The 25,947-nt window shown below is 40.0% G+C and overlaps 1 protein-coding gene across 1 annotated transcript in view; it reads left to right on the forward strand.

Moving 5' to 3' along the window:
* The first annotated feature begins 5,109 nt into the window (after positions 1–5,109).
* The window catches only part of ntsr1 (neurotensin receptor 1 (high affinity)), a 76,814-nt gene continuing 55,976 nt past the window's right edge, over positions 5,110–25,947 (forward strand). The window contains exon 1 of the mRNA XM_036592363.1: positions 5,110–6,212. Coding sequence (XP_036448256.1) covers positions 5,556–6,212 — 657 coding nt within the window. The 5' untranslated portion in view covers positions 5,110–5,555. The remainder of the gene's footprint in view (positions 6,213–25,947) is intronic.

The following is a 25,947-nucleotide window of genomic DNA, read 5'->3' on the forward strand; positions in this document are numbered from 1 at the left end:
AACTCTAACATGTTTTTCAAGTGTAATATATCTGTAAACGCTAGGGACGCGAAAAATAGACGTTTCTGTAGAATGACCCTTCTGGATTTTCCTGTATACCGTCTGTGTTTGGATTTTCCGTCTGTGTTTGGTTTTACATAGAAGAAAAAACTGTTTGGTCTTACAAAGAAAGACAGTAGTGTGATCTTATTGAGAGAAGTGGTCTGGTTTTATATAGAAATAAATGCTTTGGTTTTATATAGAAAGAAGTGGACTAGAAAAAATAATCTGGTCTCATATGGAAAGGAATGGCTTGGTCTTACATAGAAATAATTAGTCTGGTCCTATATAGAAAAAAGTGGTTTGGTCTTATATAGATTGAATTATTGGTCACACATAGAAACAAAGGGTCTTAAGTAAACCGAAACAGTCTTTTGTCTTAAATAAAAAGGCTTATACAAAAAGAAATGACACAGTCAGACACAGAAAGAAATGGTCTGGTCTTATATATAAAAAAAAATGTCATGTCACATAGAAAGAAATGGTTTGTTCCTATATAGAATAAAATGATGTGGTCCTTCATAGAAATAAAGGGTCCTAAATAAACAGAGCAGCCAAATAGTACCTGTTCTGTGAGGGTCCATGGGCATCCTGACCACTGAAGAACAGGGTAAAAGGAGGTGGTCATAATGTTATGTCTGATCAGTGTATACAGAAAGTATTAGTCTGGCCACATATAGAAAAAATGGTTTGCATCCATTTCCAACTGCCATGATGCCTTGCTAGACTTCGTTTCCACAGTTTAAATGTTCAGTGCTGATTATAATGGTGCACTGTGTGTAAAATACTCTACAGTAAATAATGTAGTTAATAAATATAATACTTTTATGTAATCAGTAGACGGTTCACGTTTTCAGCCCGAGGCCTCACTCTATCCCCCCGACAGAAACGACTTGGTGACTTGCCAGTAAATGAGCCACTTGGACTAAGTACTTTAGGGGTCAGTAAATGTGTCTCCAAAAAAACATCTAACCCTCTGACACACCCACAATGGCCATCCATTCCACAACTTGACACAATCACTTTTTTGTAACCATATTCAAAACAATGATGGCGTTATCATCTTAAAGCACACAATGGACAAGGCTTTCGGCTCTGAATCTGAATGAGATATCTCAATCAAAGCAATTTGGAATATTGAATTTCGGCTACATAATGACAACGTCTATGAGTCTGGCTTCACACAAAGAGAGCGCAGAGCCCAGCCCCATCCTGGTACATCCAGACTGATTTAATTAGAGATGAGGCACTATAAGGAGATGAAGCTGGCAGCAGAATCCTGAATGCCAGCTCATTCCCATTCGTCCTCCTCTATCCCTCCCACTGCCGGAGCCAACATGCAAACCCATACATACGCACATCACGGACATGATTATCCTCACTGCACAGCTCTAATGATGTCATTTACGGTTCTGTGGGGGCAGAGTTTAGGAGTGGGAAATATGATGTTGTCATTATAGAAATAAATTACGTCACAGTGCATTATTCTGAATATATTAATGGATATCTTTTTAGCATTTCTAGACTGGTTCTCAGCCTGTTAGGCCATTTTCTTATTTTGTGATTTTTTTTTTTTTCTATGCACATTATTCATAAATAAATAAATAAATACATATATTCATACATATATATATATATATATATATATATATATCACTGTATTCATCGTTTGTCCAAGCCTGTTTTTTTTTAAGCGGTTTTACTTTTCTGATTGTGCATTTGTTGGTGTTGACTTGCTCACAAACCTCTTAAAAAAAAAAATACAAATGTGTATTAAAAAAAAGGCTTAAAAAAATTCTTGATCTTTTATTTGTGCCGTATTGTTTGCTGCGGCAGATCCATGGGTGGCGCCACAGGCACACTGGTCCCAGCAAAAATCTGATTGGCTCCTTAAGTGCCCCTTTGCTGTCACTCACCACCTCTGAGACTGTTAATATGCAAACTCCCCTCTTCGTGGTATCTGCCGTTTTGAATGATGACTCACATGAAAGTTTTTATTTTAGATTCCTGCTGTCAACAAGGAAAATTCTGAAAAATATTCCCCCTTTCCAAGCAGATTTTTGTCACTTATATACAAAAAAGTTGGTAATATGGAAATAAAAACAGAAAGCAGTGAATTATAAACTGTCTTTTTATTTAACAATTTACTTAACTGTTTATTTAACTAAAAACAGCATAAACAAATCGAAATTTACTATTTTATTCTGTTTATTGATTTTTGCCAATGTATGCTGATGCCTGTAATGTATCATTGGGATGGATCAGTGTAAGATTGGGATGTTTGTGAAATGATCACGAACACCTGTTCTGGAACTTTCCTCAGGTGATGCTATCATGATTGGGTATAAAAGAAGGACTCAAAAAAAAAACTCTGTCGTCTCTTTATGAAAAACTGTGAGCAAATAGTACAAGTTTAAGTTTACAAGTTTAATAGTACAGTTTAAGAACAACGTTTCTTAACACACGATTGCAAGGAATGCTGTTATGGATCTACAGTCCATAACCTTATTAAAGGATACAGAGAATCTGGAGAAATCGCGGTGCATAAGGCCAAAAACCATTATTGAATGCCTGTGACCTTTGATCCCTCCCTCGATATAATGAACCACATGGGCTTGGAAAAACTTCAGAAATCCCTTGTGAGTAAACACACAGTCACATCACATCCACAAATGCAAGTTAAGACTACATAGAGCGGAAGCCAAATATCAACAACATCCAGAAACGCTGCCAACTTCTCTGGGCTAAAGCTCATCTGAGATGAGCTAATGCAGAGTGGAAACGTGCTGTGGTCTGACCAGTCGACCTTTTAAATTGTTTTTGGAAATAATGGACATCATGTAGATGTGATGTAAATTTCACTTTCACAACTACAACAATGGTCCTCAGTGTCCAAATGATTACTGAACATTGTTAACAGGAAAGGTGTTGTAACATAGTGATAAACATGCCACTGTCCCAACTTGGAACATTTTACAGGCATCAAAATTAGAATAGGTGTGTATATATACACAAAAAAATAATTAATTAAAAGATATAAAAAATCACTGCTGTCTGTTTTTATTAACATTTTAGCTACTGTTCCACATTTTTTGGATTTAGGTTTATACTATTTCATTTTATGACTTATAAAATTTCACAAATTGAGGAAGGAATGAAGACTTACTGGTAGGGCTGTGATAACATTAACTAGGCTAACGTTACTGGAATTCAGTGCCTTAATGGTTCTGATTAATAGAACATTTCAATTTCATGCACATGAAATTATCTTTGCAAACAACACAACCAACTGCTGCTTTGTTTTTGTCTAAAAATGAATATTCTATGACATTTTAATGAACTGTCATAACCGCTATAAGAGCTAAGTATCCATGTATGAATCATGTTACAAGCGGCAATCATGGGGGTCCAAGAATGCTGGTGCCAGTAAAAACCTTTGAGCAGATGGAAAAAGGTTTTGTTTTCTGTTCTCAATTTAGAGTAATTGTTGAACAGGGTTCTCAAAAGGAGATGTAATCTCCCATAAGCTCTGACCTTCTGACCTTGGTATGTTATGTAACAGGTTTTTAATAAATAAGTCAGAATACCTGGACAGGTTTTGACAGGATTTACTGGCATATTTGTTGAACTCAATAATCTAAAGAATTCTACATCAATTACTCAAATCCCTCTTCAGTCAACCACACGTAAAAAAGGATGGGTTTATGTAGAACCATGAACACCCAAAGAACCCTTTGCTTCACAAAAGTGTTCTTCAGATTGATGGAGAATGTGCTGTAGACGGTTCTATATAGTGTCAAAAAGGGTTCTTCTATTGTAACAAGCTTGACACCATAACAATAGAAGAACTCTTTTTGGTGCTATAAAGAACCCTTTTCAAAAGGTTCTAAATAGAACCATCTACAGCACATTCTCCATCAATCTGAAGAACCCTTTCGCAGTGCACAGAACCATTTAATCATGCAATGTTTGAATGAATGTTCATGTTTCTCAACAGAACCCGTTTCAAAAGGTTCTAAATAGAACCATCTACAGCACATTCTCCATCAATCTGAGGAACCCTTTCGCAGTTCACAGAACCCTTTAATCATGCAATGTTTGAATGAATGTTCATGTTTCTAAACAGAACCCTTTTCAAAAGGTTCTAAATAGAACCATCTACAGCACATTCTCCATCGATCTGAAGAACATTTTTGCAGTACAAAGAACCATTTAAACCTGCAAAGGGCTCTTTGAATGTTCATGGTTCTATATAGAACCATTTTCTTTACTAAAGAACCCTTGAAGAACCATCTTTTTGTGTATGCAAAAGTTTGGGCACCCCTGGTCAAATGACATGTTTTGTTTATAGATAGCTTATACACATTCTACAAGGTAAAATAACTAAAATTAATGCACAATTTCGATTTATCTGCTAAGTTTAACAACTGAAGGAAGAGTGTCTTGGACTGGCCGACCCCTGGTCAGTATAGCACCCACTTCAAATGTTTCAGTAGCCCTGTAGAACAAAATAATCCTGTGCCAACCCCGGCCTTGTGACCAGATGTTTCACTATGTCTGCAACGAATGTAAAGGACACTGGATAATATGTGGAATGAGCTGTATCAGTAGTGAGGCTGATGCTTAATAAAGAATTCTCTTTGTAACATATGTGTTTAGAGATGTTGAGATAATTATGGAGTTCTTTGATTTTTGAGGCATTATTATGGTTCCTTTGAAGCTTTGGTCTTTTTTCAGCCCCACAGTTGTCCACTCAATAGAGACCAAGTTATAATAGCCTTTTGACTCTACATAGACAAGTTTACGAGTTTAAATCCGGGGTTCCAAGTGTTGATTTCATGCACAGCCTCTAGACCAGGGGCGCACAACTCCGGTCCTGGAGGGCTGGTGTCCAGCACAGTTTGGTGATTTACCTTATCAACACACCTGATTACACTTATCTGATAATTGCCAGGTTAAGTGGGTGTGTTTAAGCAGGGAAACCTCCAAACTGTGCTGGACACTGGCCCTCCAGGACCGGCTCTAGACACTGCAGGTGTAAACATACTGCCCACAGCAGTGGAATAAGAGCTCCACTCCTGCTGTATATCTGCGTTCCAGACTTTGTGCCAAGTCCAGCGTTTCTGTGAAGCGCTGGGAATAAAACTGGTACACCTGTTCAGGTCGTCAAGGCTGCACGACAATTCCTCTCTGCAAATAAACGTGGAAAAAAAAAGAAGCAGAGCGCAGCCGTCCTTCAACGGCGCTGCGTCACCGCTCAAGGTTTCGGACGCAGCGCGCCTCCTCCTCGCCCGAGAGATATAAAAGCGCGCGCGCTCCAGCTTCTCCAACCCTGAGCGTCTTCAGACGGAGAGTGCAGCCTCCTCCTTCTCCTCCTTCTCCTCCTCCATTGCCCGCGGCTCTCTCTGCTTCTCTTTCAGACTTTTAATCCAAACACATGCGCGCCAGATGCGTCTGGAGCGCAGTCTGCTGACCGGTCGCTCAGCTTGCTGACGAACTGGACGAAGCTGAGCGCCATGGACGCGAACGGAACCCTGACGGAGCGGAACTTCTCCAAGTTGCGCGCCCTGACGCAGCAACTTCTGGCCAACCACTCGGCGCCGTTCCACGCCAACGCTACCGCGCCTCAGGAGGACCTGGACGTGAACACGGATGTGTACTCCAAAGCGCTGGTCACCGTCATCTACGTGCTGCTCTTCGCGGTGGGCTGCCTGGGCAACTCCATCACGCTGTACACGCTGCTGACCAAGAAGTCGCTGCAGAACCTGCAGAGCACCGTGCACTACCACCTGGCCAGCCTGGCCGTGTCCGACCTGCTGATCCTGGTGCTGAGCATGCCCATCGAGCTCTACAACTTCATCTGGGTGCACCACCCGTGGGCGTTCGGCGAGGCCGTGTGCAAAGGCTACTACTTCCTGCGGGACGGCTGCTCGTACGCCACGGCCTTTAACATCGCGAGCCTGAGCGTGGAGCGCTACATGGCCATCTGTCACCCGTTCAAGGCGAAGAGCGCCATGTCGCGCAGCCGCACCAAGAAGCTGATCAGCGGCATGTGGGCAGCCGCCTTCCTGCTGGCCACTCCGATGCTCTTCACCATGGGCGAGCGCACAGTGGACGGAGAGCCCATATGCACCACCATCGTGTCCACGGCAACGGCGAAGAGCGTTCTGCAGGTGAGGCAGGGCTCATAACATTCTCCAGACTTATTAGAATATATCTAACTAGGATTATGGATATTTTATTGATAACTCTATTCGTGTGTTTGTAATATTAAAATGCACTGCATGACTCACTCATCTCACTTTGCACAGTCAACATGAGCGAACTAGTTTAAGAGCTGCAACCTGTTGCTTGTATTTCATGTAGAGGCTGCGGTGCTGTAAATCCAAGACGACGAGCACAATAACGATATGAAGCGCAGAGCTCGATGGAGAGGATTCAGCTCTCCCCAGGATGTTATGCCTGCTTGTATACACCGGTCAGGCATAACATTATGACCACCTCCTTGTTTCTACACTCATTGTCCATTTTATCAGCTCCACTTACTATATAGGTGCACTTTGTAGTTCTACAGTTACAGACTGTAGTCCATCTGTTTCTCTGCACACTTTGTTAGCCCCCTTTTACCCTGTTCTACAGTGGTCAGGACCCCCATGGACCCTCACAGAGCAGGTACTATTTGGGTGGCGGATCATTCTCAGCACTGCAGCAACACTGACGAGGTGGTGTGTTAGTGTGTGTTGTGCTGGTCTGAGTGGATCAGACACAGCAGTGCTGCTGGAGTTTTTAAACACTGTGTCCACTCACTGTCCACTCGATTAGACACTCCTACCTTGTCAGTCCACCTTGTAGATGTAAAGTCAGAGACGATAGCTCATCTGCTGCACAGTTTGTGTCGGTCATCCTCTAGTCCTTCATCAGTGGTCACAGGACGCTGCCCACAGGACGCTGTTGGCTCGATATTTTTGGTTGGTGGACTATTCTCAGTCCAGCAGCGACACTGAGGTGTGTAAAAACTCCTATATAGTAAGTGGAGCTGATAAAATGATCAATGAGCGTAGAAACAAGGAGGTGGTCATAATGCTATGCCTGATCGGTGTATGGGTCTATATAGAGCCTTTTTAAAAATGGTCCTGTATAGCACCACCAAAAAGGGTTCTGCTATGGTGACTACAAGGGTTCTTTAGTAAAGAGCGTAGTTCTATATAGAACCATGACCACTAAAATAACCCTTTGCATGATTAAAGGGTTATTTGCATCATGAAGGGGTTCTTCAGATTGATGGAGAATGCGTTGTATATGGTTCTATATAGAGCCTTTTTGAAATTGATCTGTATAGCACCACCAAAAAGGGTTCTGCTATCTATACACTTAAAAAAGATGATTTTTCAAAGGTTCTTTAGTAAAGAAAGTGGTCATATATAGGACCATGCGTGCTTAAAGAACATGCATGCTTAAATGGTTCCATTGTATATGGTTCTATTTAGTTCTATATATTGCTGCTGTCGTTTTTCAGTTTTTGACATAATTAAAAAAAAATACCTGTTGTCCTTTACATTGTATGTAAATTTCATGATGAATGGACTAAAAGAAACGGCCCACAATGACTGGGAAAAAAGTCTGGTTCCATTGACTTACATTAAAAGTGAAGCATGTTTTTTCCTTCTCCTGTAAAGTTACCATTTTGGACATACAAGGTTTTCTTCCGACAACTGCGATATGTATATGCTGTATATATTGGCCGTATGGTTCTATATAGCTCTATATAGCTATATACTTTTGCTACATACACCAAGAAATGTAAGTTGAATTTTTACAGGGCAGTTGCCACAATTTTGACTTTTGGGTCATGTCCAATCCTGTACATCACTGTCATTGGAACAAAACCTCGTATCTCCAGAATGGTAACTTTACACGAGAAGGAAAAAACCTACTTTACTTTACTTAAGTCATTTTGGGTTGTTTCTGTCGGTCCATTCATCATGAAATTTACACACAATGTAAAGGACAACAGGCATTTTCAAATAATGTCAAAAACTGAAAAATTTGTTTGTTTTGTTTCGACAGCAGTGATATATTCTCTGCCATCTGTTTCCCTCTTTCAGTTGAGTGATATAAGTTGGGAGCACAAATGTCAATCGACAAGATTCATTGCCAACAATTTTTTATCATCATGATGTTGATCTGTTGTTGCAGCCCAAGCACAACATATCACAAATCAAAGCCAAGCTGGGGTGATAAAAGTGTGTGTCAGGATGTTTATAAAAACAGTGAGCTGAAATTAGGCCTCATCCTTAAGAGCTGCCAGTATCACAGCCTTTTAGCTCTGGGCCGCTTATTCCAAATCGTATTAAGCAGGCAATTAGAGAAATAAGTGCATTGCTGGATTAACCTAAGTAATCCTGAATTTTTTCCAGCTGTGTGAGTCACAAATTTTACTGACCCAAACTGTGTTTTCATGTAGAACATTTATAAAAGTTTCATGCTCACTAAGTCTGCTTTATTCTTTGTCACAATTATGACTGATGGGAAACTACAGAGACGAAAGTTGCATCAGTTACTTTATTAGACCAGAGGCAGCATATTTATATAATAATGGAAAGTATATGCAGTCATTATTGGCTATGATTACTAGACAACCAGCACCAGCACCAGCACTGCTCCCAGTGGAACCCTTCTCCACCCCATTAGACCTCACACACCCACAGAACATAAACTGGAATTCATCACCATTTCCTGTGTGCAATATAATAAATACTCCATGTGCAATATTTAAAAAATATCTCTATAGCGTAAAGATTTTTTTCTATTATAATGTTTATATTGTTAACTCCTCACCATCCCATGGGTAACATAAATCAATACGTCATGTGCAAAACTATGTGAAATTTGGGTTAAATATTCCTTACAGTGTAATAATTTTAGCTTTTATTTATTTATAATCCTATATATTATGTTCATTTTTGTGAAGGATAGAGTTTAGGTTTTTATCTTATTTTTTTACTTTTAGTATTGTATATATTGTCTATAAAGTAACAAGTAACAAACTGTAAAAATCTTGTTAAGTAATTAAGGTTAATTATTTGCTTGTTAATTCTCTTCTTGTTACTTCTTTTCTTTTTTTTGAGTGCCTTGCTGTCCCTTTGCTGCTGTAACACTGGCTGTGTTTACATGCAAAGTTTTTTGCCCCTCCGATTGAATACAGTCTGATTACAGATTAAGACTGAGGTGTTTATTCTCACTCTACTCAACAATCTGGAAAACCTCTGTTTACATCCTCACTACAAGTAATCAGATACAAAATGATGCGCATGTGTAGAGAACCACTTAGTGTAGACGTTACCATGACAACCAGCATCAAGTGAGTCCAGTCAGAGTGAGACGAGCAGCAGTGAGCAGTGCTTGTGTTTTTAACTGCTTTAAAATGATGTCAGACTCAGGAAAACGTCCTTCACATGTCCTTATTAAAGAAGGCCGAGAGGAAGACGTCGTGTTCTGAGACACATAAGCTGGACGTCCGTCCCACCGCCGTCTTTTAAAGATCAGAGCATATAACTTCGTCTCCTCTGCAGACCAGTTTCTGCTCCGCCATGTTGAACGTTATATCCTTTCGCTATGGCGCGACGCACATGATCAGAACGGACGTAAACTTTCCGATAGGGAATGTAATCAGATACAGGCGTTTACACGGTTATTATTCTTCTATTCAACGGATTATTTACAGGATTACCCACCTCGATCAATCGGATAGAAATTGTATTCCGAATGGCCTCAATCGGACTAGACTATTCAGATTGAGGTGTTTACATGGACGTATTCTATTCCCGATTGAGCTATTGGTTGGATTATTAATAGGCTGCATGTAAACGTGGCTACTGAGATTTTCCCCGTTGTGGGTCTAATAAAGGATTATCTTAATTTATCTAGACCCTATTGATTAGATATGATAATTCAACGCAAATGTCCCATCAGTCACAATTGTGACTTCACATTTGCCTCTTGAGTAAGCATGATATTAATGTGGCTGTACAATTTTACTGAAAGATCAATAATAGACCCTTTAAGGACGACATATACCAAATATGGTAGTTTTATCTTATTTACAACACATTTTAATATCTTCTATTTGTACAGTTCTGCTACAGACATCATCTTTCTCAGTTGCATACTTAACATAAAAGACTCTGGTCCTATGATCAATTACACCACCTCCATAAAAATGTTCATATGAAACCAAGACAAGCTTTTACTTACAGTCTACACTTCAGCAGACAACACAGTATAAACTCTTTTAGAGCTTTACAAACTGTTAGTTTTCCTAAAACCCCATAAGACTCATGTCATAACTACACAAAACTCCTGTCATAATTGCAAATAATACTTGAGAACAATGTTGAATGCTGAAATTCAGTCAACACAGGAGGTCCCACTGAGAATGGAGTTTACTTTAAAACAGCTGTGCACTTTCAAGAAGAGCATATAGCCAAACATATCGCCGGAAGAAAACCTCGTATCTCCAAAATGGTAATTTTACAGGGGAAGGTTTTTAATTTAATGTAAGTCAATGGAACCAGACTTTTTTCCAAGTGATTTTTGGGTCATTTCTTTTGGTCCATTCTCCATGAAATTTACACACAATGTAAAGCACAACAGGTATTTTCAAATTATGTCTAAAACTGAAAAACGACAAAAATGGAGATACAAGGTTTTCTTCCGACAGCAGCGATATGCAAACAAATACCCTGTCACATGTTATTGTTGCCGGGAACTTTCTCGCACTGGCTAGATCCTGTGCTGTTAGTCTGAGTGTCAGGGTCTTGGTTAACCTTAAACGCTACGGAAAGTTCTGTTCATTTTATTCTCCGAGGTTTTAAGTGCAACATTGTACGGCAACACAAACAGATGAAATGAAAGGAGGCTGTTGCTCGCCATCATTGAAATGCAACGTACACTTTCACAGACAGTGGCACACGCCAGGCAGACTATATGGACAGATAGACTGGCAGACTGATTGGCTGCAGCTGGGCATTAGGCCACCTGAAGGTCAGGGCATAGTGGATGACTAATTGCAGGAGCTCTGGCAGGTGTTGATGGTACCTCTAACCTCAGAGAGAAAAAGCCTGTTGTGGGGCCTAATGTCGCTGGCCTGCCAGCTTGTCCATAAACACCAACATCAGGCATGAAAGGCATTAAAACAAACTGGAGAAGAATATTGAACTAAAGAGGAGACTAGTAGACTAGTAGACTAGTAGACTGTTATTGGGGTGGAAATAGGACAATATTTATTGCTTATTTCTTATAATAAATTATATCAAATCACCTCACAAAATGCATTTCTGAACATATCGTAGACATCAATACTTAAACACTGACCACCTGTATTTATGGATTTAGTGCAATGCAGTTTGTGAAACTTTGAAATAGAAGTCCACACAGTGTCTCCAGTGTGAAGCACTGCTCTAATGAAGCACCAACAGCTACACTGTAAAACCTGATGAGTTAAGTCAACTCAAATGATTTGAGGAAACTGATTACCTCAAATGTTTTAAGTTCAATAACTCAATCAGTAAATTAAGTAAAAACTCCATTTGTTTTGATAATATTATAATAATTGAGTATTTGTGACTTGTGTATAAGCTGTTCTAACTCAATATAATTAACCTCTTCAACTCCTTGAGACCACCGGTGGTTCCAAAACGCACTTCGTCATATTTTTCATAACTTTCATATTTCATAAGCTACATTCTAAAGGTGGGGGTCGTATGAGAGCTGTAACTGTCTTCTTTCCAGTCAAATAGATGGGTGATGTAATTTTAAACCCTTATTATAAAAGAAGCTGAACTTAAAATGTTTTTTTCTACTGAAAGTCGACCCATTTTTCCACAAATCTGGGCTATAAACTATAAACAGATGGCGTCTCTTCAGTGATCTGCTCTGTAAAAATTATTTTTTATAAAATAATACAAAGAGCATCTAAGATTTTTGGCTTTCAGCAGTAAATTGTAAGCATATAGCAATATGCGTATGATCATAAAACACATGTTCTGTTAAATTTAAGGGAACTAGAAAATAAATAAATAAATAAATAAAATAAAATAATTACATTTATTTCATGCAGTTACTGAATAATTTGCCTTACGATTTGGTCATGTAAATTCAGATGGTCAAATTAAATTCACCATTAGGCCATCATTTTGACAAATTCATATTGTATTGCAGAGATATGATCATAGACATTTGTAGCATCTTGTCCATGTTAATATCAGACCACCTCACCAAACTCTGACAGTTCAGTCCAGAGCGCAGATGTAGTTTCTGTTGCATTTAGACACAGCAGAACCACAATCAGCAGAGAGGAACTTAGTAACTCGGCTTCCTCAACAATGATTGTCAATCAGTACTGATCAGCCTGAACCACACAAGTTTATTGATCTAGTCCACACAAGGGAAGGTGGGCTGGGGAGAATGACAACACACAGATGGAGAAGAGACACGCCTAATATGTAAATAAATGGTACTAAGAGCCAATAGGAATGATGTGAGTTTTACTCAAAAAGGTTGCATTGGCCAGATATTTATCAAGTAAAGCTGAGAGTCTAAACTAAATTTTAATAAGTTTATTCAACTCAAAGATCCGTTTGATGGGATCTTTAAGTCTGAACTCATCAAAATAAGCCACACTAAATTTTCAACAGTCTTTAAAAACAACCCATTATTGGCCTGTTTGTATTTGCATGTAAAGTCAAGTTAAATAAAAATAGTGAATATACATACATACATACATCATCTAAACCGCTTATCCTTCTGGGTCGCGGTGGGGTGCTGGAGCCTATCCCAGCTGTCATTGGGCAGAAGGCAGGATACACCCTGGACAGGTTGCCAGTCCATCGCAGGGCAGACAGACAGACATACACATTCACACACACTCACACCTAGGGGCAATTTAGCATGTCCAGTTGGCCTGACTGCATGTTTTTGGACTGTGGGAGGAAACCGGAGTACCCGGAGGAAACCCACGCAGACACGGGGAGAACAGGCAAACTCCACACAGAAACGACCCTGGTCACCCGGCCGGGAATCGAACCCAGGCCATTCTTGCTGTGAGGCGATAGTGAATATAATACATTTAAATAAAGTTACTTTAACTCAAAATATGCTGGAAAAAACCAATCTTACTCAAAATGACTGAGTTACTATCTCAAAAATTCATTTTGGAGTTAATTTTCTGTAGTATTTAAATTGTGTTAACTTAATTCTTTCATTAAGATGCGCAGTGAGTTTTATAGTGTACCTGAGATCTAACAGCACCAGTGTCCAGATTAGTTTTACAGGGGGTTCCAAGCAGGGCACAGATTTAGATGGGGAGCATCTATAAATTGTATTTAAAACTGCGCTACTAGGTAAAAGTTTGGACTCGCCCACTCATAGAAATTTATTTTTTTTTTTTTAATTTATTTCTTATTTTTTTGATACAGGAGCTGCTGGACGATTCACACTGTGAAATGAAACCAGTTAGACCTCATGCTGTAAAACAGGCATGTCAAACTGAGGACCCTCATTGCCAAAGAGCTGCAGAGATTAGCATTTACGCCCATCTAATGCTCTGAATACAGTTCATGAAGGCTTTGCTAATTAGCTGATGAGCTGAATCAGGTGTGTTTAATGAGGCAGTGTGCTGACATCTGCAGTGTTTTGGCCTGCGAGGACTGGAGCCTGACACGTGCTATAAAATGTGAGATATGGAGATATGGGAATGGGTTTCTACAGTTCTATTTGGCACGATCCATGACATTCCTAAAAGTGACAACCATAAACGAGCAACTAAAAAAAATACGAATAAATAAATAAATAAATAAAAGGAAAACTCCGCTGTGCTGCTCTCGGAACTGGAAAAATTGTCCTACTTCAGAAAATCATCCACACATTCATCTCCTGTTTTGTACGAAGCCCCTAAAGGGCCAAGGTTACAAAAAAAAGTTGATGACATTGCGTTCCCTCGCAAATGTTTTGCATTCCCTCACAAAAAATGTGTTCCCTCGCAAAATATATGCTCATCAGACAGCAAGCAAACGTAGGAACCAGAGATGCCGTTGTCGTATCGGGCGGCCCTGGCCTGTATGATGTCTATTTCACATAATGCGTCCATAAATCGAAATCAGTTCAGAGTGTATAATACTATGCATCATAGATGAAGTGATTTCACTACAGTATATTTAAGTAACTGGTGGTCAAGTCATCAGAGCGGACATTCAGATTTGATCATAAGTCAACATTAAACTATTAAATGGTCCTTTTGAAAAAGGACAACCGAACAGTCCAGAATGTCACATTATGCACACAGTGAAATGAATTGATCTGACTGCAGTATTATAACAGCATCATAATTGAACCTATTCTGTGCAGCGTTATTGTACGACAGTGTTTTAGGGCCACTGTTAAAAAAAATGAAATTTATTCTTAAAGTCATAATATTTCGAGATAAAAAGTCGTACGGTGTGATATTTTAAGAATAAAGTCATAATATTTAGAGAATACAGTCGTTTAACGTTACGACGTTAAAGTGGGGTATTACCAGGAAAAGCAGCAATATTGTAGTTAAAGCCTTTACAAAAGGAAAGTAGCAACTTCTTCCTGTTATTAGTATAAGAAACTGTGAACAGGAAACTGTGTTTATTTAGAATAAAGAAACCAGACGGACTCGGAGGAAACTGTCTGCTCTGTTGAAGGAGAATCGCAGGCAGTGACCATAGTAGACCTCCGGTAGTAAGCCTTGTAGATGGCCGTGCCATTCGAAGAGGGCATGTAGTTTCATAGAAGACAATGAGAATGATAATCAAAATGATCGATCCCGATCCCGATCTTCGTCGTCGCTAGTACAGCAACCTGTTTCTCTGCATACTTTGTTAGCCCCCTTTTAACCTGTTCTTCAGTGGTCAGGACCCCCATGGACCCTCACAGAGCAGGTACTATTTGGGTGGTGAATCATTCTCAGCACTGCAGTAACACTGACGTGGTGGTGGTGTGTTAGTGTGTGTTGCACTGGTCTGAGTGGATCAGACACAGCAGTGCTGCTGGAGTTTTTAAACACCTCAGTGTCGCTGCTGGACTGAGAATAGTCCACCAACCCAAAATATCCAACCAACAGCGTCCTGTGGGCAGCGTCCTGTGACCACTGATGAAGGACTAGAGGATGACCGACACAAACTGTGCAGCAGCAGATGAGCTATCGTCTCTGACTTTACATCTACAAGGTGGGCTGACAAGGTAGGAGTGTCTAATAGAGTGGACAGTGAGTGGACACAGTGTTTAGAAACTCCAGCAGCACTGCTGTGTCTGATCCACTCAGACCAGCACAACACACACTAACACACCACCACCACGTCAGCGTTACTGCAGTGCTGAGAATGATCCACCACCCAAATAGTACCTGCTCTGTGAGGGTCCATGGGGATCCTGACCACTGAAGAACAGGTTAAAAGGGGGCTAACAAAGTATGCAGAAAAACAGATGGACTACAGTCTGTAATTCACCTATATAGTAAGTGGAGCTGATAAAATGGACAATGAGCGTAGAAACAAGGAGGTGGTCTTAATGTTATGTCTGATCTGTGTATCTATATATATATATATATATATATATTTTTTTAAACCAACAGGTTTGAACAAAAAAAAAATAAATAAAGTATGCCATATTTATTGTATTATCTTTATATATAATTATTTTTTTTTAAGCTGAGGACTTACTGAGTTATTGGATTTCACTGTGAGGGCTTGTTGAGCCGTCTTCACTTGCACTGAGATTGTAGATATCGTTGTTGGTTGGAATATGAAAGAACTGTTTGGGTTTATATCATTTTCTGCCATTTAACATTACTTTTATTTGGCAAAAGCATTGTGAAACTGGAACGTGTGAAGTAATTGGAGAAACTGGGGAAGAGTAGCAGAGGGGCTGTTGCTTCTCACTCAATTTGGAAGTCTGATTTTTGTGCCTCTCTGCTCTGCTTATTTTCAACCCAGACCTCAATTACATTTCGTCACAGTGACTTGGTATGAATGTTTTTTTAGGAAGGATTGGAATTTGTATAGCATATTGCTTTTGGCTCAGTGTTTTAATCTGCCCTATAGCGCCACATTTAGACAGAGGCATTTCACAAGTTATCACAGAGACCGGTTCACATGGGACCTGTACTCACGTTCAAGACAGAATGAAGGGAATTCGCTCGTCTACCAAAGGTGATTCATTTGCAGTCTCTCTGAATAGAGAGGATGTGAGAAAGATTACAGATAAAGAGAGGAAAACACTGTTAAGTGTTGTCAGTTCCTTTGTGGTGAGTTTGAAATGCGTCCAAACCCGATGGGACCAAACTGCTAAAGTCTGCTTTGAGCATCATTTGAAGAATATGTCAAGGTTTAGGTCGGGGTCATATTTCATGTTTGGGTTCTCAGAGCCTGCCTCTCACTTTAAACAGGTTGTACCGTGCATTTCTCCCTGCTTTTGTTTTTGTTATTCCTCTTTATCCTCCTTTATCCTTCCTCTCTTCATTGCCTTAAATCAGCTTTTTTTTATTTGGCATGATGGAGTTAGCACCAAGATGAGGCCCACACTTGTGAGAAAACAGGTACATGGGAAATAAAACAAACAACAAATTGATTCAGGAGAGGAGCGTACAGTTTAGTACATACATGTATCATATATATATATATATATATATATACACAACCCCATTTCCAAAAAAGTTGGGATGATGTAAAATGCAAAATGTAAATAAAAACAAAAATCAATGATGTGCAAATCATTTAAAACTATATTTCATTGAAAATAGTACAAAGACAACATATCAAATGTTGAAACTGAGAAATTTTGTTTTTTGAAAAATATGTGCCCATTTTGGATTTGATGCCAACAACACGTTCCAAAAAAGTTGGGACGGGGGCCTGTTTACCACTGTGTTTCATCACCTCTTCTTTTAACAACACTCTGTAAGCGTTTGAGAACTGAGTCCAATTGCTGCAGTGAAATGTTTTCCCATTCCCATTCACTAATGCACCCCCATGCCATCTTGAATACTGGCTTTTGAACTGTGCACTAATAACAAGCTGAGTGGTCTTTAGGCCGGAGAACACAGTGTCCATGATTTACAAAAAGAAATTCAAATGTTGATTTGTCGGACCACAGGTCCACTTTTACACTTCCCCTCAGTCCATTTTAAATGAGCTCGGGCCCAGAGAAGGTGGCAGTGTTTCTGGATCCTGTTTATATATGGTTTTTCCTTTGCGTTTTAGAGTTTTAATTAGCATTTATTATAACATCAGACTAAAAATTTTGGGATGATATGTTTTGTTTTTTTTCTCTCCGTGGTGAGTGTCAGCACTTACGAAAAGAAAAATTGAGCTGTGTTTTAAAAAGCTGATTTTAGTTTTCCTGTGTGCTGCAATGCTTTGTACTTATACACAGGTGGGCCTTGGGGTAGAAAAGGTTGAGAACCTCTGATGTAGATAATACTGTTGTTCAATCAACAGTAGAAGCTGATGCCAGAAAAGTGTTCACCTCTGGGTTAGCATTTGCAGAAAGCTTCTGTTTCTTGTAGAAACTTCATGTACTGTAAGGATTTTAGCTGACAACAGTAAAAGAGCCCCCACAGGGACAAGCTGAAGAACTCCAACAAGATCCCACTTGGAGCTTTTCTTCTGTACTGTGGAGCCAAAAGTGAGTGTGGCAAATGCAGTGGGAGGGTAAGTGAGGATATGTCATGCCAGCGTGGGAGGAAAATCCCAGCCCAGACAGACTCCAGCAGGCTGGTACAGTCCACTGATCATTTGGAGGTGCTGGTGCAGAGGAGAATAAAAGAAAAGAGAAAGGTGTCAGAGGGGCTGCCAGGCTGTTCTGCCAAAGTCAGCATTCGTTTAACTTTGTGGTAAAAAGCTGGAGTTTTGAGGTATAAGGACTGAGTTGGAGAAATGTACAGTGTTTCAGTGTGTTTATCTGTGAAAGGAGGGTTGGACTTGATTTAGTAATGAGAAAGTATTGAGAAATCATTCCATATGTTTAAAAGCTGCTGTACTCGGATAAAAAGTAGGTATGTTGCAACTAGTGCTGGGCGATATGACCTCAAATCAATATCTCGATTAATTGAATATTTTACCTCGTTTACAATTAATGAACGATTATTATTTTTTGTTTTGTTTTGTTTTTTTTTGCCCTCATAGTTCACTGACAAGGTTTGTACTGTAAATATGCTCTGCATATCTTAATGTAAATTGTCTCAACAGTCAGATCGGAATTCACACAGCATTTACGTCAATCCAACTCGACATTGGTCATAATTTCGAGCTGCTGAGATAAATAATAAACATTTGGGCTGATATTTCTGTACAAATATTAGAAGAGACTCATCCAAAACCCTCCGCGTTTGAAGAGAACGAGGCTGCGGCGTCAAAGAACAGTTAAAAGTCTGAAAGCAAAGTTTAAAGAATCCGAGGACGCGAACCAAAGAAGTGACCGCGCCCTTTTTACGGCTCGAACACATTCTGGGTGATGAGCCCAGCTGTCAGTCAGTGAAGCTTCATGATGGCTCCTGTGATGCTGGTGAAGATGAAGCTGATCCTCCGGGAGCGACTGGCGTTCGTTGGCGGTCGTGATTGTTGACCTCTGGATGAGCCGTGAAGCAGCGTGACGCTCTGTTCTTTTGTACATGTGGGTCAGTTTAGGAGCTGATCTGTTCAGACTGATGTCACATACAGATCACATTTAAAAGATAATGTGAACAGACAAACAAAACATTGGATTTGGTGAGAAAATCAGATTTGGGCCACTTTTACCTGCTGTGTGAACGTAGCCTTAGCTTCCATGTCGCTGGACGTGTCAGATTCATGTGACTACACTCGCTGTAGTAAGTTTTAAAGGGACAGTGCATGAACACACACAGTGGGGAAAGGATTAACAGAATTTTTTAAAATATCAAAATACCTGACATGGGCAAGATTACGTCAGTTAGATGTTCTGAATGTCAGTTTCGATTACTTTTTGAAAAAAACATACTTTAGAAATGAGGTTTTCTTCCAACAGCAGCAATATTTATATACATTGTGTACATTTAGACCAGTTAGAGCGAAATGGAAAATGATTGATTCTGTTCTGTAGGCCTTATATAATAACATAGGTCATTTGGGAGGCCACTGGACCTGGCAGTTGTGTTTGTATTAATAAGGGTATCGTGTCCACATACACAGGCTATCGAATTTCCAGTTTGTGAATCAGTAAATTGCACTATAAAATAATAATTTGTCAGAGCTTATTATGATCAAAATAAGTCCAAATGCTGTGTTGCAGAATGTCAATAGTCAGCAAATTCACTGTTGAAAAGAAAGCAGAGCCATGCTAACTGAATAAATGTTAATTCGTGTTGAGACATGATACAAACAAATTCATGTACCGAAGAGAACATTTGTTACAGAACAGGAAATTTAGAGCTACTGTCTGTTTAACCGTTTGTGATTTCAGTGATCATCTATGGCCTATGCACAAGCATACCATACAGGTAATAAATAAATCTTGCAAAAGTATACTACGAATGAAATCAGGTGAGATGTGAAAACGTGAAAGTTTGGAAGACCTGAAAAGTTAAAAGACGTTAAAACATCCTCTGCAGGGAACACGCTTAAATACGGCAATTTTCCGTTAATTTTAGAGCACAATTTATATTTTGTGCAGAGTGAAACATTGGGAAAAATGAAATATTAAATAGAAAATGTGCTGTCAAAATGACTTTTTTTGTTTTACTTTTCCCCCAAATATGTTAATATACAGTAACTGTGCACTAAATTGGGCAGCGTGTTCCCTGTAGAGGACGTATTAACTTATTTTTGCTTAGAAAATCAACATAATTTGATCAAGCGCACCTAAACTTCTGCATATAACTGTAGATAATATATAAATCTTGTAAAATGATACACTGAATGAAATGACATGCTGTGATGATCTAAAAAAAACTTGGATATTAAGCTTGTGGGCTTTATGAAATGGAAAAAATGTTATTAAGCAACAACAGGTTTCAAATGAACTTCTAGAACAGTTAATAATGATGACATTATCAGTTGTGTTCTTTTTCCTAGCGAATTAAAGTCCATTCCTGGTTTTCATTTTATTTCCTCGGTGTTCTGGCAGTAACTAGTTGCACTACTCTGTTCTGTGTACAGTTGAATGAAGTACAGTTCTGATGGGTTTGTCTGAGACGTATCGCTGAGTGTTTTCAAACACTTTTATCTATACTGTGGAGTATCTGTGAGAGATGTGATGTGTGAAGTGAGGTCCACTCAGTTACTGACACCAACTCTTTTTGTTTCACTTCTGTCAAGCACAGCCTACACTTGCAGCTTTAGCTTGTCGCTGTGGAGGCAGCAAAGGTCACTTCTTACTGTTATATCAAACAGTGTGGCACTTGGCCAGAACAAACGCCAGCAGGACGCACAGACACTAGTTAAATAACCTTGACCCAGCAGTGTGAAACATGGGGGCTTAGGGTTTATTAAATACCTGCCCCCCAGTTAGATGCCTGTCATTCTGTCCATTATGTGGTCTTAGACTGGCATCTTTTTAATTCTGTCTGCCTATAAAGAAGTTTTTTCTTTTTTTTTTCCTTTTTGGAGAGTTATTACATTTTGAACATATGGAGCAAAGAGCGCAGGGCAGGCACAGCGCCAATATTTTAGCAAGGACTTTTAAAAAAATAAACACTTTATTAAAAAAAAATACTAATCATAATTAAAAAAAAATCACAGCAGAAAAAGTGCTTTCAGAATTGTGTCCACTGTTTTTTTCTGGTTTATTTTCAGTTTTTTTTTCCCAACAAATTTACAAAATGTCCATTTCTCCACAAATAGTCTGTATTTCACCAACCAAATGTGCATTTTCTATTAGTTTACTGAGAAATATTGTTATACCTGTTGAATGTTTTCTATTAATATCAGTTCAGTCTTATCAGTAGAGTTGATTTTACAGCAGACGCTGCCACAAAGTAGCTTCCCAGATGCACAAATTCCTTTCATTCTCTCTTGATCTTTCTTTCTGCCTCTAATATACACTGTGCATATAACTTTGTATCATTTGACCAAAGGAGCTCAGTCCAACAGTAATAAAGAGGGACAATTTCGCGTTATTAGCCCCAAATGTGTTTCTATGAGCCTTTGGGTTTGCTGCGCACAGGAGAGACAGGCTTTAATTAGGGTTTGTGATTGTTCAGGAAGACGCCTGCTGGGCTGGCAGTGATAAGAGCACACAAAGAGAACAAGAGGAGAAAACTGTGTGGAAATGAATGTCCAACAGAGCTGATACAGAACAGAGGAAAGCAGCACTCAGAGAATGAAAGGAGTAACTAATCAAAAACACTTCTTAACAAGCTAGTTGTAACTGTTTTTTTCAGCGTATGCTTTGACCAGCAGGGAAACGAGAGGAATAACGCCTCAAAAGGCTACTAGCAGTGGGCAGTATGGCCTAATCATAGGTATAATCTAGTTCTGTAATGAGTCCTACACCCAAAAAGCTGATGCAGTATCCAAAACGCAGCTCCCTCTGTGTGTTTCAGGTAGAACGCTGTGTTAGCTCTGTCTCACTAGAAACAACTGTATGTCGTGCTGAAAAAAACAAACCAAACAAGAAGTTCAAACCCTTATATCAGCAAAAAATTATATCACATGGTATATAGAGGTATGTATGTAAGTGTGTTTATGCTTGTTAAAGCATCATGCAAGATTAAAATACAGGGTGATTCAAAAAGATTCATCTGATTTCAAAATGATTTATTTCCCTTGTAAATCATTACAGATCAATGCAGTAAACTGTAAATGGTTTAAATGAGCATAAAGTTTATTATGTAATTGTACAAGGTCTCAGTATGAACCTCCTCCAGCTGTACAGACAACATCAACACCATAGTCAAACTCATCCCATACTGGATTGAGCATGTCGGGTGTTGCTGCACTCACAGCTCTTTCAGTGCGATTTCGGAGATCATCCAGTGTTGTGGAACCAACGCCGAACGCTCTGAGCTGTTGGAGCTTCACTGCCCACGAAAATCACACTGCACAGTTATGACGGATTCACTCTTATTGAAGTGGAGAACGCAGAATGCTTTCTGCTCAGGGGTCTCATCTCCTCTCAGACTGAAGGGAGCCATCTTCCACTGACAGTCAGAAACTCCATGACCCCCTCTTTCAGTTGGATTGTGATTGGTTCCTAGGCGCCTCACGGTTGGAAAAATGATGCTTTGAAATTGGATTAATCTTTTTGAATCACCTTGTTTATTTAAACAAACAAAAACAAAAAAGAACAATAATTTTTGTTAGTAGGTGATACCTGCCACCAGAAAGACAATTTCACTAGATAAAATGACACTGGATAAAAAAAAAACTGAAATAAGCTGAATAACCTTATAATATTCTTACAACAATCCTGAAATAGGAATTATGACATATACTGACTAAGGCTACGTTCACACAGCAGGTAAAAGTGGCCCAAATCTGATTTGCTCACCAAATCCGATTTTTTCTTTGGCTGTTCACATTATATTTTAAATGTGATCTGTATGTGACATCAGTCTGAACAGATCAGCTCCTAAACTGACCCACATGTACAAAAGAACAGAGCGTCACGCTGCTTCACGGCTCATCCAGAGGTAAACAATCACGACCGCCAACGAACGCCAGTCGCTCCCGGAGGATCAGCTTCATCTTCACCAGCATCACAGGAGCCATCATGAAGCTTCACTGACTGACAGCTGGGCTCATCACCCAGAATGTGTTCGAGCCGTAAAAAGGGCGCGGTCACTTCTTCGGTTCGCGTCCTCGGATTCTTTACACTTTGCTTTCAGACTTTTAACTGTTGTTTGACGCTGCAGCCTCGTTCTCCTGCGGCCGCGTTCGGACATTTCTTTCAAAATCTCTTCGAACATGGAGGGTTTCGGATGAGTCTCTTCTAATTTTTGTACAGAAATATCAGCCCAAATGTTTGAGATCTCAGCAGCACGAAATTATGATGGAGCTGGACTGACATAAATAGATTTCAGTACCACATATGAAAACATTTCAAATCAGAATTAAAAATGTCAGATTCAGTGTGTTTATCTGTTCACACTGACACACAGACACACATCTGTGTCACATATAAAGAAAAAGATCAGATTACGGCCACTTTTACCTGCTGTGTGAACGAAGCCTAAATGTTTTCATTTGCCAAGACATCTTTTTTGCCATGTTGTGACAATATCAGATGCAAAAGACAATATACAAATCTGATTTAAACTGAGTGGTGAGCTGTTTTCACTATTTAGACAGAATTACACCACCTAGAGGACACCTTTAAGAATCACCCACATTAGCAGGGCAGTTTGCAGTCTGCAAAGATTTTGAGTTGTTTAGCTAGTTGTTTAGAATGTGCCTGAATTCATGTCTATGAGAACATGCCACGGTTTCCGGAGTCTGAGAGGAATACAATAAAAAGAGAAAGAACATACTCACAAAAATAGCTTGGCGAAAATAATAAAAGCTTGAGTGTTGAAGCGCACTGCGCTCAAGGAGAGAGTGTTTCTCGAGCGATGATAACTGAACACCACAACTATAACCTTGAGTCCTGAGTCTAAGTGAGGACAACTGCGTTTAAATTGTACTGCACCAGAATTCAAAGGCATTCAGGCATTCAAATCAACAGTTTCTCCTTTTCTTTGTGGAAAATTATTTCTTGAATGCACTTGTTTCTCAGTTGACCTCTCTACTGTGCTTCAGTTTAAACACACTTTTGTGTGCGCAATAAAACAAATACTGGGAATAAAAGGCTTCCTAATCCGCACACTTAATAATGGAAATGTTTCAATTAAGAACATGCAGAAGATCCACAAAGCACACGACACCTCACAGACTGGGTTAAGACCAAACAGCCAGGAGCAAACAGCATAGTTAAATGTTTTAAGACTCGCTCAGGCATGAATGCATAGAAAATTACAGGCTGTTACATTGAAAGTTGATTTAATTCAATTGAAAGGTTGACAGGGTTCCTCTGAGGTGCCAGTTCACCAGGTACACTTACTTTGTATCTATACTTACTCGCCGTTTTATCATGTACACTTATTGGTAACATTGCACAGGGGGATTCACTCGAAAGAGGCCCCGAATATTCTGTAATAACTCTCACTAGGACGAAGCAATCTGAACAAAACAATGTGCGATAAGCTCCTCTGTATATGGAGCTTTGAACAAGCTGGGATGCCCGTGCGTCGGAGCGATGAGGTAGGGGCCGGACAGCCGTCACAACGTTTAACTTCCGTTTGCAACTCCCGGGTGCATACCCCCCGTACCCCTTCATGTGTCTGGTAGAAAACAGAGATCACTTCCAGCATTGCATGCAATGCAATCGATTACACGTACGTCAAGGTATGTAACGTACACCGATCAGGCATAACATTGTGACCACCTCCTTGTTTCATTGTCCATTTTATCAGCTCCACTTACTATATAGGTGCACTTTGTAGTTCTACAGTTACAGACTGTAGTCCATCTGTTTCTCTGATACTTTGTTAGCCCCCTTTTACCCTGTTCTTCAGTGGTCAGGACCCCCATGGACCCTCACAGAGCAGGTACTGTTTGGGTGGTGAATCATTCTCAGCACTGCAGTAACACTGACGTGGTGGTGGTGTGTTAGTGTGTGTTGTGCTGGTCTGAGTGGATCAGACACAGCAGTGCTGCTGGAGTTTTTAAACACTGTGTCCACTCACTGTCCACTCTATTAGACACTCCTACCTTGTCCGTCCACCTTGTAGATGTAAAGTCAGAGACGATAGCTCATCTGCTGCTGCACAGTTTGTGTTGGTCATCCTCTAGTCCTTCATCAGTGGTCACAGGACGCTGCCCACAGGACGCTGTTGGCTGGATATTTTTGGTTGGTGGACTATTCTCAGTCCAGCAGTGACACTGAGGTGTTTAAAAACTCCAGCAGCACTGCTGTGTCTGATCCACTCAGACCAGCACAACACACACTAACACACCACCACCACGTCAGTGTTACTGCAGTGCTGAGAATGATTCACCACCCAAACAGTACCTGCTCTGTGAGGGTCCATGGGGGTCCTGACCACTGAAGACCAGGGTAAACGGGGGCTAACAAAGTATCAGAGAAACAGATGGACTACAGTCTGTAACTGTAGAACTACAAAGTGCACCTATATAGTAAGTGGAGCTGATAAAATGGACAATGAGCGTAGAAACAAGGAGGTGGTCATAATGTGAGCATATCGTCAGTACTTAACGAAGACTGATGTAATGTTAGTCCAACTAACCAGACACTCACAGATGTAAAAGGTCAAAAAGGATTTATAAACAAAGAACGACGTAACAAAAGGGGTGTCTAAGCCAGACCAAAAGATAATGCTAAACAAAATAAGGTCAAACACATGAGTGGGTCAAAGCCAAAACAGCAATCAGTTTGAGACAAACAACACCAAAAAAGGAAATCCAAAGACACAAAACAAGAACGAGTAAAAGGTCACAAACACAGGAAGATCAGAGAAATGGCCGCTCGGTTCGCAGCGAATTAGGTTGGCAGGTTATTGGTGAGCCGAGCCAATTGATCTGACTGCCCAAAAAGCGATGGCAGGAATGCCCAATGCTAAGCTGCTGCACAGTTTGTTAGGCCCTGTTTGCCCCTTCCAACAATGGGACCACCACAAGGCCATCACTCACCAGAAATTTGGGTGGTGAACCATTCTCAGCCGAACACTGACACGAAAACGGTGGTGGCATGTTAGTGTGTGTGGCTCTACTACAAGTGCAGTGATGTTGCTGGGGTTGTACACCAACCTCAGAGTCACAGCTGCATTAAGAGCTGTACACCAGCCACAAATATCCCACCAACGATGAATGGCTA

Source organism: Colossoma macropomum, unplaced genomic scaffold, assembly GCF_904425465.1.
Source record: "Colossoma macropomum unplaced genomic scaffold, Colossoma_macropomum, whole genome shotgun sequence".
Taxonomy (NCBI): Eukaryota; Metazoa; Chordata; class Actinopteri; order Characiformes; family Serrasalmidae; genus Colossoma; species Colossoma macropomum.